Source organism: Balaenoptera physalus (genome assembly GCF_965194825.1).
Source record: "Balaenoptera physalus genome assembly, chromosome: X".
NCBI classification, from domain to species: Eukaryota; Metazoa; Chordata; class Mammalia; order Artiodactyla; family Balaenopteridae; genus Balaenoptera; species Balaenoptera physalus.
In genome coordinates, this window is record NC_138903.1 from 14,454,287 (window position 1) to 14,472,281 (window position 17,995).

Consider the following 17,995-nt stretch of genomic DNA (forward strand, 5'->3'; position numbering starts at 1 on the left):
TGCATTGGAAAAATTCTGGTATTCTATTATGGTAGTTTTAAATGCTTACTGAAATTCTGTCCTCAAGATTTAGCTTTTCCAAACTCATCATATACCACATGAAAAAGGGACTTTAAAACAGCAATTTTTAAAACAAAGAGCAATTGACTTCAAAGCATCAGTATCCCGGACTCTGAAATTGGCATAAGAAAATTTTCATTGATTCCAGTCTTGGGTAAAGTCACTATTAAACAGACAGTAGATGAAAAGCAGGGCCTCCACTAGCCCACGGGGCGACTTGGTGAAACTGAGGCCAAAAAGAAAGTGAGCAATAAGCCACCTGCACAACAGCACCATGAAGAAGGATATAGATGAAGACTTGGGACTTCCCTGGTGGCACAGTGGTTAAGAATCCCCTGCCAATGCAGGGGACACAGGTTCGAGCCCTGGTCCGGGAAGATTTCACATGCCGCAGAGCAACTAAGCCCACACGCCACAACTACTGAAGCCCGCGTGCCACAACTACTGAAGCCTGTGTGCCTAGAGCCCAAGCTCTGCAACAAGAGAAGCCACCGCAGTGAGAAGCCCGTGCGCCACAATGAAGAGTAGCCCCTGCTCACCACAACTAGAGAAAGCCTGTGGGCAGCAACGAAGACCCAACACAGCCAAAAAAAAATTTTTTAAGTAATTAATTAATTTTTAAAAAGTGTATAGATGAAGACTTAATCACACGACCGGCAACTGTGTTGACTACTGGGCGTGCCTCTGGGTCTCCAGCGTTACTTGAGGGCATCGATTGGGAGTCCAATGTCCTAAAGCCACCTTGTCAGAAATGAACCTCTCCCTGATTAAGGAAATTCTATCATTTACTTCTATAGCTAAATGTTCACAGCATAAAAAGAAGGTTGGCTAGCTTCTGAACCTAATCAGAAGCCTTTTATAGTCTCATTTATGTCTCCCTCATAAGGTACCTAAGTGTGATCGGAAAGATCTCTAACTTTAAGGACAAAAGAGCAAAATGATGAAATTGCAATATTTTCGTGTTTCCCAAATTCCATTTCCAGTTCAAATTCTACTTTCTCATGTTTATCAGGAATTGCCAATCCATGGAAAAGTCTCTGTACTTTGATCATCTTAACTTCTGCCAAATACGGGAAGATCTCTGAAATCTCTCTAGTTAATTCAGGCCAAATCCAGTTTGGCAATACTCCAGGTATACGGCAAAGGTCTTGAAATTTTAGATTCCTAAATTTTAAAATTTTAGATTCCTATTATGTTCCTAGAAGAAAAAGAAAAGCTGTAGATCATGTCTTCAAAAACATTTTTTTTTATTTAATGCAATTATAATAAAAATGCCAACAGATTTTTTTTTCACACACACACACTGTATTTTATTTTTACAAGAGATAAATAGACTGACACCAAGCATTGTACATGGATGACCACAACAAAAGCAACAATGATTGCAATTACCAAACATGAAACACACTCATACTATGTCATAATATTGACATTCAGTCCAGCAATCCTCCACTGTAACAGCTCCTTTACTTTGCAGTGAAAATTGATTTGTATATTCTTTGCCTCTGAGTCCTTGTGGGATTTTTTTTTTTTAATTCAGACAGAAAGTCACAAAAATTATACTCATCCTCATCAGTTCACTCAGTCCCATGTAATTGATTTTTTTTTCATCTTGATCTTTTGTTAGCACTTTTATGAGTTCATCAGTTTTTCATTAGAGTTCTGAAAATGCTTATTCATTCAGTTCAGCAGTACAGTCACAACAGATTTTTTTTAACTTGACAGTGAAACTAAAGTTAATTTGGAAGAAAAACAGGTGTGATTACCAAAACAAAACACATGAAAAATAAATAAAAATAAAAGCCCTTAAAAAATAACAGTGTGTAAAGGAAGATTAAAATATATATGTGTTAAAAAAAATAAATAAAATAAAATTCAAAGAAAAATGTGTATATATTTATGTATTTCAGTATATACAAATATGGAATAAGACAACATGAACAAATACTACACAAAACCAAAATACCCCAAAAAGTCCCTATTACATAAAGGAATTTAATACATGACTAAAAAAACCAAAGATATCCTTACAAATCAAAGTAGGTAAAATACACAGAAATAAACTTCAAAGAAATGTGTAGGACCTATATGAAGAAAACTTTAAAACTTTACTTCAGAGACATAAAAGAAGGTATGGATAAAATGAAAGCCACTTATAAAGTTCCTGAATAGGCCAGTCAATATTTTCAGTGTTTAATTCTTCCCCAAATTAATTCATAAATTTAAAGAGTGATTTCTCATAAACTTTGATAAAAGGACCCTTTAGTTAATCTTGAAGACAACTAACATTTTCAGGTTTAAAAAAGGAGAAAAGGAATAATGAGAAAAGTCCTGATAATAAAAAGCTGCAGCTATTAAAATGGTAGGCAGGAATAAACAAAGAGATCTGGAACAGACCAGAATACAAAGACAGAAATTTAGTATATACTGAAAGGTGGTATTTCAAGTCAGTGGAGAAAGGATGCAATCTTTGATAATTGCGATTAGGAATAGTGGCTAATCAGAAAAAAATTTAGAGAAAAAATTATGTTACATCCTCATCTCCCACCAAATTAAATTCCAGATGTATTAACAATATTAAAGTAAAAGCAAATGGTGGTGATCATTTAAAAATGTACAGAAACATCAAATCACTATATTGTGCACCAGGAACACAGTGTTGTAGGTCAGTTATACTTCAAAATCAAACTCATAGAAAAAGAGATCAGATTTGTGGTTACCAGAGGAGAGGGGTGGGGTGAGGGGAATTGGATGAAGGTGGTCAAAAGGTACAAACTTCCAGTTATAAGATAAGTAAGTACTAGGGATGTAATGTACAGCAAGATAAATATAATTAACACCGCTCTATGTTATACATGAAAGTTAAGAGAGTACATCCTCGCAAAAAAAAAAAAAAAAAAAAAAAAAAGAGAGTACATCCTAAGAGTTTTCATCACAAGGGAAACAATTTTTTGCTACTTCTTTAATTTTGCATCTATACGAGATGATGGATGTTCAACTAAGCTTATTGTGATAATCCTTCCATGATGTATGTAAGTCAAATCATTATGCTGTACACCTTAAACTTATACAGTGCTGTATTTCAACTATACCTCAATAAAACTGGAAGAAAAAAAATAAAGTAAAACCAAATGAAATTCTAAAAGTGCCAGAAGAAAATATAGATAAATATTTAAATATTCCTGGGACGGAGAAGCTTACAGGTGACATCAAAGGCAGAAACCATAAAGGAAACAGCTGATACATTTAGTCACACAAATGGTAAAATGAAATTTATCAGCAGCAGAAGTAATATTAAGACAAACTGCAAACAGAGTAAAAATATATACATGTGGTAAGTATAGGTTAATATACTCTGCACAAAGTATTCTTGAAAATCATTTTTCAAAATCCAAAGGAAAATTGGCATAACACATGGAGTTAGTCAGTTCTGCTGCCTACCAAACAACCCTAAAATCTCAGCGACTTAGAAAACATTTACTGAATTCTCCCTCATGTTACGTAGGGGTTGTGGGTCAGTTGTGGGTCTACCCTGTGTCTTCTTATTCCAGGACCCGGGTTGAAGGAGAAATCCCTGTATGGGGCATGCAGCTCTCACAGCAGAGGGCAGAAAGACGACAGAGACTGAGCCAAATCATGCCATTGCATTGAAAAGTTCTGCTTTAACAAGGCATATTTCATATTCACTAATATCCCACAGAGCAAAACAAATCACACAGCCAAATAAGGTGACTGACCTCTCTGGTTTGCCCAGGAGTAAAAGGGTTCCCAGGATTCAGGACTTTCAGTTTCAAAACCAGGAAAGTTCCAAACAAACCAGGAAGAGTTAACCATCCTATATGGCCAAAGGCCAAAGTCAGTGGGGCAGGGAAATTTACTCCACCCAGGAAGCTGGGTGACAGTTTCAAACAAATATACAATCTACCATAGACTTGAATAAGCCATTCCACTGACAAAATGAAAATCAAAGAAATCTAAATTAACATAATGAGATACCCGGGAATTCTCTGCCGGTCCATGGTTAGGGCTCCACGCTTCCACTGCAGGGGGCACAGGTTCGATCCCTGGTTATCCCTTTTTTTGGTTGTTTGGTGTACTCTCAGGTTAGTAAAGTTTAAAAAGAATAGTATTCAGCAAAGGTATAAAGAAAGCTGAAAAACCTGAAAAACATACCTACCCACCAAATCAGAAATTCTGTACCTAGGCATTTATGTTAAAAAAATAAATTTTAGGGGCTTCCCTGGTGGCGCAGTGGTTGAGAATCTGCCTGCCAATGCAGGGGACACGGGTTCGAGCCCTGGTCTGGGAGGATCCCACGTGCCGCGGAGCAACTGGGCCCGTGAGCCACAACTGCTGGGCCTGAGCGTCTGGAGCCTCTGCTCCGCGGCGGGAGAGGCCGCGATAGTGGGAGGCCCGCGCACCGCGATGGGGAGTGGCCCCCGCTCGCCGCGGCTGGAGAGGGCCCTCACGCAGAGGCGAGGACCCAACACAGCCAAGAATAAAAATAATAAATAAATAATAAATAAAACATTTTTTAAAAATAAATAAATAAAATAAAATAAATTTTAAAGTTTCCCTTCACAGTGTTGTTTATAATATCAATAAATTGGAAATGATTTCCTATTATTGTATAGATTCTGTGCAGCCTTTAGAAGTATAGAATCTATTAAAATGTCTACAGTAGATTAAGTTTTAAAATTAGATTGAAAAATAGTATGACTAGGGGAGAGATAAATTGGGAGTTTAGGATTAACAGATACCTACTACTATATATAAAATAGACAACAAGGACCTACTGTATAGAATAGGGAACTATATTCAAAATCTTGTAATAACCTATAATGGAAAGGAACCTGAAAAAGAATATATATATGTATAACTGAATCACTTTGCTGTACACCTGAAACATTGTAAATCAACTATACTTCAATTAAAAAAATAGTATGACTAAGATTCAGTTCATTTAAAGCTCAAAAATAAGCAAAACTGATCTATGATGTTAGAAAACAGGATAGTGGTTACCCTGGTCGTTTCAGATGGGGAGAGACTGGAAGGGGCGTAAAGGGGGTTTCTGTTTCTTGAGCTGGAGGCTGATTACACATTATGTTCATTTCATCTACTGGTACTTATGATTTATACACTTTCTTGCTTGTATGTAAAAAGTTTAAGAAGAAAGTATATAAGGGCTAGTGCCTTTTTTAAGATAATTAGTATAGGGAATTCCCTGGCGGTCCAGTGATTAGGACTCCGCGCTTCCACTGCAGGGGGCACAGGTTTGATCTCCGGTCAGGGAACTAAGATCCCACAAGCCACGTGGCATGGCCAAAAAAATAATAATAATAAATAAATAAATAAAAAGAATTAGTATATACACCAAAATTTCAACATTAACAATAATTGTTCCAAGTGGTGGGAAACGGACGATTTTTATTTTCTTCAGGTCATTCTATATTGTCAATATATTCTATATTGTCTGAGTTTTTCTCTTAACAATGAAATGTTGAGAAATATATTACCTTTATGATAAAATAAAACAAAACATAATCCATACTACAAAAGGTACAGTGAGAATGGTATCCTCACACACTGTTTTCCAAAAGGGTGGACTAATTTAGAATGTCATCAGCAATCGGAAAAATGTATCAATAACCATGAGAACATTCACAGATCCAAAATGTATGACCCAGCAGCTCTACTTCTGGAACTCTATCCTAAAGAAATTACCCAAAATACAAGAAAGAACCTCAATTTAACCCAGTGCTTTATAGGGGGGAAGTGGTCCTCCCTCATACCGTGCTCATAAGGTGAAAAAGTGCCCGCATCGATGTTTATATAGGGGTCGATTTTGATGGCAGTAACTCGGAGTCCACATGATTTTAGAATCGTCCCAATGCTGCTTGCTATGATCCCTTTACCGATGCCCGAGATGACCCCACCAGTGACCAAGATGTACTTCATTGGCAGAGGAGTGGCTGAGTGCCAGCACCCAGATAGAATCTGAAAGGTAATGAAATTAAGGGTCAGGGAAGAGAAACATTTTCTTAAACCAGTAAAGTGGAGAGTGTGTTGGACCAGAATTTCAAAAGCACATAGCACTTTTTCTAAGTATTTGAAACAAAGTCTTATCATCTAGGTTTTTCTTTCTTGTCGACATGCAGGAAGCTCTGGATACAGCAAAATGTCTGGCTCCATTACCCTGATTTTACATTTACCCCAACTCTGTCGTGTGACAAACTTCATCATAAGAAGCCAAAATTCTCTGGGATTCAGAAGCATGGTAAAATTTTTAAGAGATCAGGCTCTGGAGTCAGATCTGTACAAGCTATACCTGGGCGAGTTACTAATCCTTTCTGTACCTGTTTCTTCATCTGTGAAATGGAATAAAAAGTACCAATCCCTTGGAATATTATTCAGCACTAAAAAGAAATGAGCTACCAATCCATGAAAAGACATGGAGGAAACTTAAGTGCATGTTACTAAGTGAAAGAAGCCCATCTGAAAAGGCACATACTGCATGATTCCAACTATATGACATTCTGGAAAAGACAAAACTATGAAGACAGTAAAATGATCAGTGGTTTTCAAAGGTTAGTGGGGGAGGGAAAGATGAATAGGTGGAGCACAGAGGATTTTTAGGGCAGTGAAACTATTCTGTATGATTCTATAATGGTGGATACAGGTCATTATACATTTGTCCAAACTCACAGAATGTATAGCACCAAGAGTGAACTCTAACGTAACCTATGGACTTGGAATGATAATGATGTGTAGCTTTATTGACTGTAACAAATGTACCTCTCTGGTTCAGGATGTTGATAATGAGGAACGCTGTGGGCATGGGGCAGTGGGTGTATGGAAACTCAGTACTTTCTGCTCAGTTTTGCTGTGAACCTAAAATTGCTCTAAAAATACCCTATTTGGGGGGACTTCCCTCGTGGTGCAGTGGTTAAGAATCCGCCTGCCAATGCACGGGACACGAGTTCAATCCCTGGTCCAGGAAGATCCCACATGCTGCGGAGCAACTAAGCCCATGCACCACAACTACTGAGCCTGTGCTCTAGAGCCCACAAGCCACAACTACTGAGCCTGCATGCCACAACTCCTGAAGCCCACGCGCCTAGAGCCTGTGCTCCGCAACAAGAGAATCCACCGCAATGAGAAGCCCGCACACCGCAACGAAGAGCAGCCCCCACTCGCCGCAACTAGAGAAAGCCCACGTGCAGCAACAGACCCAACGCAGCCAAAACTAAACAAATTTTTTTTAATTTAAAAAAATAAAATAAAATAAAAATAGTCTATTTTTTAAATCAATATTCAAATATGCCAACATTTTAAAAAATCTTGGGACTTCCCTGGTCTTCAGTGGTTAAGACTGTGCTCTCAATGCAGGGGGCCCAGGTTCAATCCCTGGTCGGGGAACTAGATCACACGTGCCGCAACTAAGACCTGATGCAGCCAAATAAATAAATATTTTATTTATTTATTTATTTATTATTTATGGCTGTGTTGGGTCTTCGTTTCTGTGCGAGGGCTTTCTCTAGTTGCGGCAAGTGGGGGCCACTCTTCATCGCGGTGCGCGGGCCTCTCACTATCGCGGCCTCTCTTGTTGCGGAGCACAGGCTGCAGACGCGCAGGCTCAGTAATTGTGGCTCACGGGCCTAGTTGCTCCGCGGCATGTGGGATCTTCCCAGACCAGGGCTCGAACCCGTGTCCTCTGCATTAGCAGGCAGATTCTCAACCACTGCGCCACCAGGGAAGCCCAATAAATATTTTAAAAATAAAATAAAATAAAAAATCTTGCAGATGGTTGTGAGGATTAAATGAGCTAAGGTATAGATCAGAGGTCAGGAAACCGGGGCCCACAGGTCACATCTGGCCCACTGTCTGTTTTTGTATGGTCGCCAAGCTAAGAATGTTTTACATTTTAAATGACTGAGAAAAGATCAAAAGAATATTTCATGACATTAAAATTGTATGAAACTCAAACTTCAGTGTCCATAAATCAAGTTTTATTAGCGCACAGCCATGCCCATTATTTACATATTGTCTCTGGTGGCTTTCTGGCTACAATGGCAGAGCTGAGTAGCTGGGAAAACAGAGACCTCTGGCCCACAAAGCCTGAAATATTTACTACCTTTTATAGAAAATGTTTCCTGATACCTGGCTTAGAGGGGGTCAAAATTGACCTCTATATTAACATACAGTAAGAACTTAGTAAAAGTTAGCTACTAATGTCACTATTAATAATAATAAATATATCCTCCATAACTATGCACTGAATCTATTCCTTACCCATCCATTTCACCATGCAGAAATATTCAAGCAGAAAAAAAGAAAAAGAAAATATTATGTCATAAAGAAATTTTATTTGACTTTCCTGCTGCTGTCTGATTCAAACCCTTTTGTTTTAGAGGCAGACAGGAAGCCCAAGAGCTACTTGGGCTACTCTACTCTGAGAACTATTGTTTTCCCCTTGAGCCTGGGCAGGGGCCTTCTGCCCTTGCCATTTCACCATGCACGTGAAGGTGAGCCTTAACGGCATTATTCGTGTGGTCCTGACAGGCAAACAAACGGCCAACTAAGACTATTAATATAAAATCGCAACTACAAGAAAAGAGAGTAACTAACAAAAGCTAATAACTAGAAATCCCACTTTCTATTGTAATTCACAAATGTTTTTAAATACCTGGAAATCAAGCTCAAATGCAATCAGGTAGGAATGATTTCAGCTACCCGCTTATCCTATCTGCCTGTCTTCCCCAAAGGAATGCCTATTCTGATTTTGTAGTTTCCTCTACTTTCAAAACCAACTAGCTTAACTTAAAAGGTGTAGAGCCCTTTCACTTCAGAGCTGTGAGTTCAATTTGAATTAGCTGACCACCGTCAAGGCGAGTAAACTGAAGCCATCCAAAATATACAAGCCCCATCCCAAATGGCTTCCTTAAGTCCCTAGGCCTGCCTTTCTCTACACAATACAGTTGATCATGTTCAATGTCACCGTTCCTCTTTACTAGCCACCTGGCCATCCACTCACCTGAGCTAGATTTAGCCTAAAAGATTTTCAGTCCAAACCCAGAATGCTCCTCCTATAGATCCAAAATGTATCTGAATATTCATCTCTTGCCATTTCTACTAGCCAAGGTAGTCGTTAGAGTGGGAATTTCATCACAGTCTTCCCTTACTCATCCCACTGTTGATTTTTTTCTATTTTGATAAGTGCCCCTCCTCTGGAGTCAGACAGCCTGAGCTCAAGTGCTAACTGTCACTTAATAGCTATGACCCTGGGCAACTTCAACTTTTCTAAACCTCAATTTTCTCCACCTGTGCAGTACACAGAAATAATACCAGTGCCAGCCTTATAGAGCTGTGTGGGTATTTACAAAGAGAGCGCCCAAGTGCTAAGTCAAGGTTAGCTCTTATATTTCAGAGCCCTCTACTCACTGATTCAGTCAGCTCATAAACGTTTATGGAACAGGCAGCGGAGGAAAATCTGCCACAGCAAAATGTGCCTCTTTGGCATGAGCATTAATTTAGTTTGATTATTTTTAAGAAACAGAAGACTCAGGAAGTCCTTTTTTATTGCCCCCTTTGCTGCCTAAAGAATTTAGATAAAGGGCCTGTTCCTGGCATAGAGCTATCACCAGAGATATCTTCAGAGAATATGAGCTAGATGTGGTCGGGGAAGCTCTTAGAGATCAGAGCCCACTCTGTGTCCCACTGTCTCTGCCTGACCCAGCAAACATTTGTTTACCAAAAATTTGCCTTTCCATCTCCATGTTAATTGCCTTCTTCCCTTTTTTTTTTTTTTAACTATTCATTTATTTAGTTTTCGCTGCGTTGGGTCTTCGTTGCTGTGCGCGGGCTTTTCTCTAGTTGCGGCGAGCGGGGGCTACTCTTTGTTGCAGTGCGCAGGCTTCTTTTGTCGTGGAGCTCGGGCTCTAGGAGCGTGGGCTCAGTAGTTGTGCCTCGCGGGCTCTAGAGCGCAGGCTCAGTAGTTGGGGCGCACGGGCTTAGTTGCTCCGCAGCATGTGGGATCTTCCCGGACCAGGGCTCAAACCCGTGTGCCCTGCATTGGCAGGCGGATTCTTAACCACTGCGCCACCAGGGAAGCCCTGCCCTCTTCCCTTTTGAAGTCCCAAACCACTACCCGCAACATCTTCTTTTGTCTTGAGCTGAAGATGGTATTTAAGGCAAGGGTTTCAACCATTTTAGCAAGTGACTAAATTTTCCTGGGTCTCTCCCATGTATACACGTTATTAAACTTTTATTTGATTTTCTCCTGTTAATCTGTCTCATGTCAACTTAATTCTTAGACCAGCCAGAAGAACCTAGAAGGGTAGAAGGAAATTTTCTTCCTCCCAGACAATTATATGCTTGACGTGTTCCCAGGTCCTGGGGATATGGGGGTGAACAAAAAGTCAAGGTCCCTGTCCTCTTGGTCTTCACCTTTCCTGTTGGATAAAGGGGCAAATAAGCTGTTCGGTAACTACCTTGTTCTGGCACTGTCACACTATTAAAATGACTTCCCATTTGTAAAAGTTAGCAAAATGGAAAAATGCCATAGAAAACTGGAGAGTATTTATGAGAAGGCACATTATGTGGTTGTCAAAAAACCTAAGAATCTTTCATATAAGGTATGCTTATGTTACACAACAGAGCAGGATATAAAATTAAATATATTATTATCTCAACTGTTTTTTTTTAAATTAAGACTGGTCAAATTACACCAAAATGCTACATTTTAATATATATTTAGGTGGTTGGGTTGCAGGCAATTATTACTTTTCCATATTTTCAAAAGCACAAGATACCTTTTTAAGCACATCAGATATTTTACAAAGTCCTTTTTGAAAATGTAACAATATCAAGGAGACACCTAGTCCTTTCTATTTTAAGCAAACAAGTAAGTTTGAAGCAAAATTTTAAAACAACAGGAAAAGCAGGTTCTTCAAGCTACTTCTAGAATCAGGATTTTTTTTCTCTTGTGAAGACCATTATTTACATTTACTCTTATATGCAGTGAGCAGACCCAATTGTCTGTAAAATAGGCATGTGTAGGGCTGTCCACTGTCCAATAAAAACATTAAAAAAAATTACACTGTGTAATTTTAAATTTTCCAGTAGCCATATAAAAAGTAAAAAGAAACAGATTAAGTTCATTTTAATAATATCTTATTTAACCCAATGTATCCAAAATACTATCATTCAACACATAATCAATGTAAGAATATTTTGGTGAGATAATTTACATCCCTTTTTTTTTTTTTGTAATGTCTTCCGAAATTAGGTGTGCCTACGCACAGCACATCTCAATTCACACTGGACAGTGCAGGCCTAGAGCAACTAAAAACAGAAGCACCAAGAGATACCTTCTCAATGACGGCCATTTAAAAAGTAGTCAAAAACAAAAGAGTACTTACTGCATGAGCCCACTTTATGAAGTTCTAGAACAGGCAAAACTAAGCTCTGATGGAAATCAAGGGGTGAGGCGGTTGTGGATCGACCGGAGAGGAGCACGAGGGAACTTTCTGGAGTGATGAAAATGGTCTATGTCTACGTTGGGGTAGTGGTTACACTGGTGTAGAATTTGTCAAAATCCCCGATCTGCACGCTTAAAATGGGGGCTTTTTACTGAACGTAAATTAGACATCAAATGTGGAGAAACTGTTGCAGAAAGAAAGCTATGTTGTAGCAGCAGCGGACTCGGGCTCAGAGCGCCCCAACCAGCTCCGACCCGGGAAACGCGAGGGTCGCCGTTTAACTAGTGCCCCGGGCGGGGGAGGAGACAGAAAGGCCATCTCACGCCGCGCGGGGCTGCACTTCCGCTAACGCCGTCTCGGGGCTCCTGGGGCCCGGGAGCAACCGGGCGGGGGCCGCGGCGGGCCCCAGCGCCCGGTTCGGAGGCGGGGTGCGCGCCGAAGCGCCGCTCGCGGACGCGGCGCTCCGGAGCCCGGGCCGCGGGCCGCCGCAGGGCGGGCTCCCAGGGCCCCGGCCCTGCCCCGCCGCTGTCTGCCCGCGGGCAGAGAGCACAGGGTGCGGGGACGCGTGCGGCGGCTGCCCTCCGAGGGGACAAAGGCTCCCGGTCCCATGAGCGCGCCGGGCTGGGGGCGCGGGCTGGCGGGCGGCCCCGGCGCTGAGGCCCGGGCGGGGAGTTACCTGTGCTTTGGCGGCGGCGGTGGCGCGGAGGGTGGCCGGTGGAGCCGGCGAGCTCCGCCTCGAGGCCCGCCCGCGCTCACCTGTCGGGCTGGGGAGGAGTCCGCCGCCAGCGGTGTCCCGAGTCGCCCCCGGGTTTGTGCAACGCTCCGAAACAAGCGCCCCTCAAGTGACTCCTCAGGCGTTAGTGGCTTCCCGTCACCCTCCGCCCTGGACTCACTTGGCCCCAGGCCTGGCTCAGCCCGGGGACTGCTCCTCCCCTCCGCGGCTTGCTGAGCACCGGCACCTCGGAGACTCGGGTGAACGCCAGGTCCCGGCGCCCCGGCCCCTCGGCCCGCCCAGACCCTGCTCGGGTCCTCGCGTCCCGCTCTCGGCGCCGGAAAGAGCTTCTCTGGGTCACGGAGAGCAACTGCAGGAGCGCGGAGCAGAGGACGACGATCAGATGGGATGCCGACCTTTGAGGGGCTCACAATCTGGGGGGAGGGCTACACCTTTATTGGAATCAGTAAGGTTCCTGGAACAGTACGCGTGTAGCAAAAATTAAAATTTAAAATGCGAGGGGCAGGAGGACGACAATCAGGACTTCGCCGAGTGCCTTTTTAAAGAGTATTTGGAGGATGGTTAGCGCCTTGGTGCCAGGAAAGGACACAGGAGGTTATTAAGGCGAAGGGAAGAACATAAACCACTGAAGGAGAGAGGATCTAACTAGGGACAATAGGAGGGTTTGGAATCAGACGGAAGGGTTAGGAAAGTGGTGAAAATTTTGAATGACCAGGTGAGTCACTAGAGGGCCGAGTGGGGAGAGCGTCATTGAAGACCCAGTGGAGTCTAGAAACCATCATTGTGTAATGAGCTCCAGCTACAGTTGTGCAAGATGTCTATAGGTCGGTATATAAATATTGATAAAACCAGAGTTTGCTGGTTGAGTAGAGTAGAAGGATGAGAGTGAGGAAGTTAAGGGCACTGAAAGAATGTGATGGTAGTGACGCACCAGGGGTCTAGTCCCCAGAGGAAAGGGAGGGAGAGGAGCAGGGAGCGGATAGACTGGAAGAGAGAAAAGAGATGGACCAAAAGATGAGGGCCTGTGGGAATGAAGGAACTGAGGAGTTGTCACCACAGTGTGGGTGTCGGCGATGTCAAAGGGGAAGCAGTTCCAGGGGATGATCCAGTTTAGGGTCTGACTCTGGAACGGAGTCAAGTGAGATGGACGTCACTGGAATTGGGTCTAGCGCCCACCAGGCCAGTGTGGGGGACACTGAAGGCCCCCGGAAGGATGGCGGAAATTGGAGGAGTCAGTTGAGGCCAAGGAACCAAGTCTCCAGTGAATGTGGAGGAGCAACCCCGAAGCTAGTAAATGACAGCAACAAAGAAGGGTAGAGGGATGTCTGGCAAAATTCGATCAGTTTCAAAACAAAAGGGAGTTTCTCCTTATCAAGAATGACAGAGCAATGCCATGGAAGAAGCAGTAAGGAGCTGAGGATGGTGATGTCAACTTCTGGGAAAATGAGCAGAGGCTCCACTCAGCAGGAATGGTAGGGGAGACCCAAGTCTCCATGGAGGCCAAGAAATAATTTTTTTTTTTTTTTAAAGCAAAAGCACCTTGTAAAAAGGCCGGAAGCACAGAGGGCTTTGTTGTGAATCAAGTCTTCCAGAGGACCCAGTGGAAAGAATGCTTGTGAAACAGGTTGACATGGACGGTGGTACTTAATACCCGCCACATATGTAAGGCTTCCCTCCACATTTCGGTACTTTGTTTCCTTTTTACAACCAGGACAGCTATTAAGATCCCCTTTTTATAATGAAGAACCTGAGGCTTAGAGATGTGAAATGCCCTGACCAAAATATCTGTCCCCAAAGTCAGACTCTTCACCACAGGATATAAGGCCTCATCCTTATTCTATTAATCTACGAGGTCAACAGATGAAGGATACTTTGTGAATACAAAGGGGTTATGATAACTATTGTATCATTAATCCAAAATGGGAAAATATTTGAGCAGAAAAACAAATTTGATAACAGGGTTCAGATTGACTGATTTGTGTGGGATCAGAGCGTATCTTCATTCAACAGGTATTTTATTCATGGCCTGTATAGCATTGAGGATAAAAAAAGAAGAAAAAGAAAAAGAAGTGTGTCATTAAGTTGACGGCTTGTGTTATTTTTTTCTTTTTTACTTTTTTTTTTTTTTTTTGGCAGGTGCCGAGTGGCATGCGGGATCTTGGTTCCCCTTCCCTGACCAGGGGTTGAACCCATGCCCCCTGCAGTGGGAGCGTGGAGTCCTAACCACGGGACCACCAGGGAAGTCCCTCGTGTTCTTTTATAATCTTTTGTTTTGAAGAGTTCTAACCTTCAGGACGATTGTAAACCCTGGGGAACATGGACTTCATCATGATTTTGGGTGGAGATAGAGCAAAAGTAAGGCTGAAAGGGATGGCCCCCACCTCTGCTATCAGAAGGGTCAGCACTGTATTCCTTTCATAGGTGAAGAAACTCGAAGGGGAAAGGATGAGTAATGACTCAAGTTTACTCACCCATTAGATAGTGGAGTTAGCACCCCTGTCCTAGGCTTCTGACCGAAATTCCAGGCTCATTCCAATCACCCTTGAACCAAATATCCTTTTTCTGGAAAGTGTTGACCACTTTCAGGTTCTGACTAAATCCTAGAAAGGCATTGGTCCTAAGATATCTCCTGACTTTCAGAGATTAATCAATACCCAGACTCTAAAAATAGGTTGGAATGTCATTGATGCCACGGAATTGTACACTTAACAATGGTAAAATGGCAAGTTTTATGTTATATATATGTTTACACAGTTTAAAAAATTAATGGGGCTTCCCTGGTGGTGCAGTGGTTAAGAATCCGCCTGCCAATGCAGGGGACACGGGTTTGAGCCCTGGTCCGGGAAGATCCCACATGCCACAGAGCAACTAGGCCCGTGCGCCACAACTACTGAGTCTGCACTCTAGAGCCCGCGTGCCACAACTACTGAAGCCCACGCGCCTACAGCCTGTGCTCCGCAACAAGAGAAGCCACTGCAATGAGAAGTCTGCGCACCGCAACGAAGAGTAGCCCCCGCTCGCCACAACTAGAGAAAGCCCGCGCACAGCAACGAAGACCCAACGCAGCCAAAAATAAATTAATTAAATAAATTTTAAAAAATAATAATGGTGTAATACACCAGAAACCATTGAATTGTACAGTTTCAACAGGTGTGGATGGCATGTGAATTATATCTCGATAAAGCTGTTTGGAAAAAAAAAGTAGGTTGAGCCTGTTAAGCTAAAGTCCTGGACCACCCTCTTACGCTGTTGGTGGGAATGTAAACTGGTACAGCCACTATGGAGAACAGTATGGAGGTTCCTTAAAAAACTAAAAATAGAACTACCATATGACCCAGCAATCCCACTACTGGACATCTACCTGGAGAAAACCATAATTCGAAAAGATACATGCACCCCAATGTTCACTGCAGCACTATTTACAATAGCCAGGACATGGAAGCAACCTAAATGTCTATCAACAGAGGAATGGATAAAGAAGATGTGGTACATCTATACAATGGAATATTAGCCATAAAAAGGAATGAAATTGTGTCATTTGCAGAGACGTGGATGGACCTAGAGACTGTCATACAGAGTGAAGTAAGTTGGAAAGAAAAAAACAAATACAGTATATTAACACATACATGTGGAATCTAGAAAAATGGCATAGATGATCTTATTTGCAAAGAAGAAATAGAGACACAGACGTAGAGAACAAACGTATGGATACCAAGGGGGAAGGGGGGGGTGAAGTGGGAAGTTGGGATTGACATATATATACTACTATATATAAAATAGATAACTAATGAGAACCTACTGTATAGCACAGGGAACTCTACTCAGTGCTCTGTGGTGACCTAAATGGGAAGGAAATCCAAAAAAGAAGGGATATATGTACACGTATGGCTGAATCACTTTGCTGTGCAGCAGAAACTGACATAGCAGTGTAAAGCAACTATACTCCAATTAAAAAAAAAAAGTCCTGGACCAGAATTGTAAATATACCTCAGGCTGGAAAACTGGAGAGCAAAGAAATCAGAATTGTAATCTGTCCCACACATACTCACACAGGTCACTGGAACTAGGCTACTCTTCTCAAGATGGTGTGTGGGGGGGGAGGAATACGTAATGCTTAAGACTGTGCTTGGGAAATACGTTCATGAACTCCCTACTCTGAAGGCGGAGTTGTTCACTTGGCCAGCTTTTTGTTGTTGTCCATTTGTTTACACGTTATTGTGGGAAAAGTTGAATATATAGAAAAGCAAACCTAAAACTCGAACTTCAACAATTATCAATCCATGGCCAGGTTTGTTTCATCTGTATCCCCACCCATTTCCCCCATCCTGTATTAATTTGAAGCAAATGCCAGGCATCCTATTATTTCATTGGTAAATATCTCAGTATGACCCTAAAAGATTAGAACTCTTTTAAACACACACACACACACAATAGAATTACCACAATTTAAAAATTAATAATTCCTATGTCCATCACACATGAATGGGTAAACAAAAAGTGGAATATACGTACAATGGAATACTCTTCAGCCTTTTTTAAGATAGCCTCTTTTTTTGTTCTATTCACTGGTTTGTTTTTTATTTTTTAGATTTCACATATAAGTGATGATATACAGTATTTGTCTTTCTCCATCTGATTTATTTCACTAAGCATAAAACCCTCCAGGTCCATCCATGTTGTTCAAATGGCAAAATTTCATTCTTTTTTATGCTGAGTAGTATTCCGTTGTATATATATAGCACATCTTTATCCATTGGTCTGTTGATGTACCCTTAGGTTGCTTCCATATCTTGGCAATTGTAAATAATACTGCTATGAACATTGGGGTGCATGTATCTTTTCGAATTAGTGTTTTCATTTTCTTTGGATATATACCCAGGAGAGGAATTGCCGGATCGTATGGTAGTTCTATTTTTAATTTTTTGAGGAACCTCCATAATGTTTTCCACAGTGGCTTCATCAATTTACATTCCCGCCAACAGTGTACAGGGGTTCCCCTTTCTCTACATCCTCACCAACATTTGTTATTTGTGGTCATTTTGATGATAGCCATTCTGACAGGTGTGATAGCCATTCTGACAGGTGTGAGGTGATATCACATTATGATTTTGATTTGCATTTCTCTGATGATTAGTGATGTTGAGCATCTTTTCATGTGCCTGTTGGCTATCTGTATGTCTTCTTTGGAAAAATGTCTATTCAGGTCTTTTGCCAATTTTTTAATCAGGTTGTTTGGGTTTTTTTGATATTAAGTTGTATGAGCTGTTTTTGTATTTTGGATATTAACCCCTTATCGGTCATATCCTTTGCAAATATATTCTCCCATTCAGTACGTTGTCTTTTCATTTTATGGATGGTTTTCTTTGCTCTGTAAAAGCTTTTAAGTTTAATTAGGTCCCATTTGTTTATTTTTGCTTTTGTTTCCTTTGCCTTAGGACAGCGGTCCGCAACCTTTTCGGCACCAGGGACCGGTTTCGTGGAAGACAATTTTTCCACGGGGGGCGGGGGATGGTTCAGGCGGTAATGCGAGCAATGGGGAGTGGCAGATGAAGCTTCGCTCTTTCACCTGCCGTTCACCTCCTGTTGTGCGGCCCCAGGGGTTGGGGACCCCTGCCTTAGGAGACAGATCCAAAAAAATATTGCTACAATTTATGTCAAAGAGTGTTCGAAGTAGCCTTTTTTAAGGCAGAATTTTAAGGAAATTCTAACACATGCTACAACA

The 17,995-nt window shown here is 41.8% G+C and overlaps 1 protein-coding gene across 8 annotated transcripts in view; it reads right to left on the reverse strand.

Annotated features, from left to right (window-relative positions):
- Window positions 1–17,995, reverse strand: part of CTPS2 (CTP synthase 2) — a 130,158-nt gene that overhangs the window by 106,330 nt on the left and 5,833 nt on the right. For 2 of the 8 annotated variants that reach the window (XM_082447164.1, XM_082447165.1), the window contains exons 1-2: window positions 12,217–12,337; window positions 5,853–6,057 (exon numbers count right to left, since the gene is read on the reverse strand). In XM_082447164.1, coding sequence (XP_082303290.1) covers window positions 5,853–6,018 — 166 coding nt within the window. In that variant the 5' untranslated portion in view covers window positions 6,019–6,057; window positions 12,217–12,337. Of the gene's footprint in view, window positions 1–5,852; window positions 6,058–11,480; window positions 11,841–12,216; window positions 12,345–12,433; window positions 12,568–17,995 lie in introns of those variants that run through there. The other 6 variants (XM_082447161.1, XM_082447166.1, XM_082447163.1 and 3 more) reach the window with 6 other exon arrangements.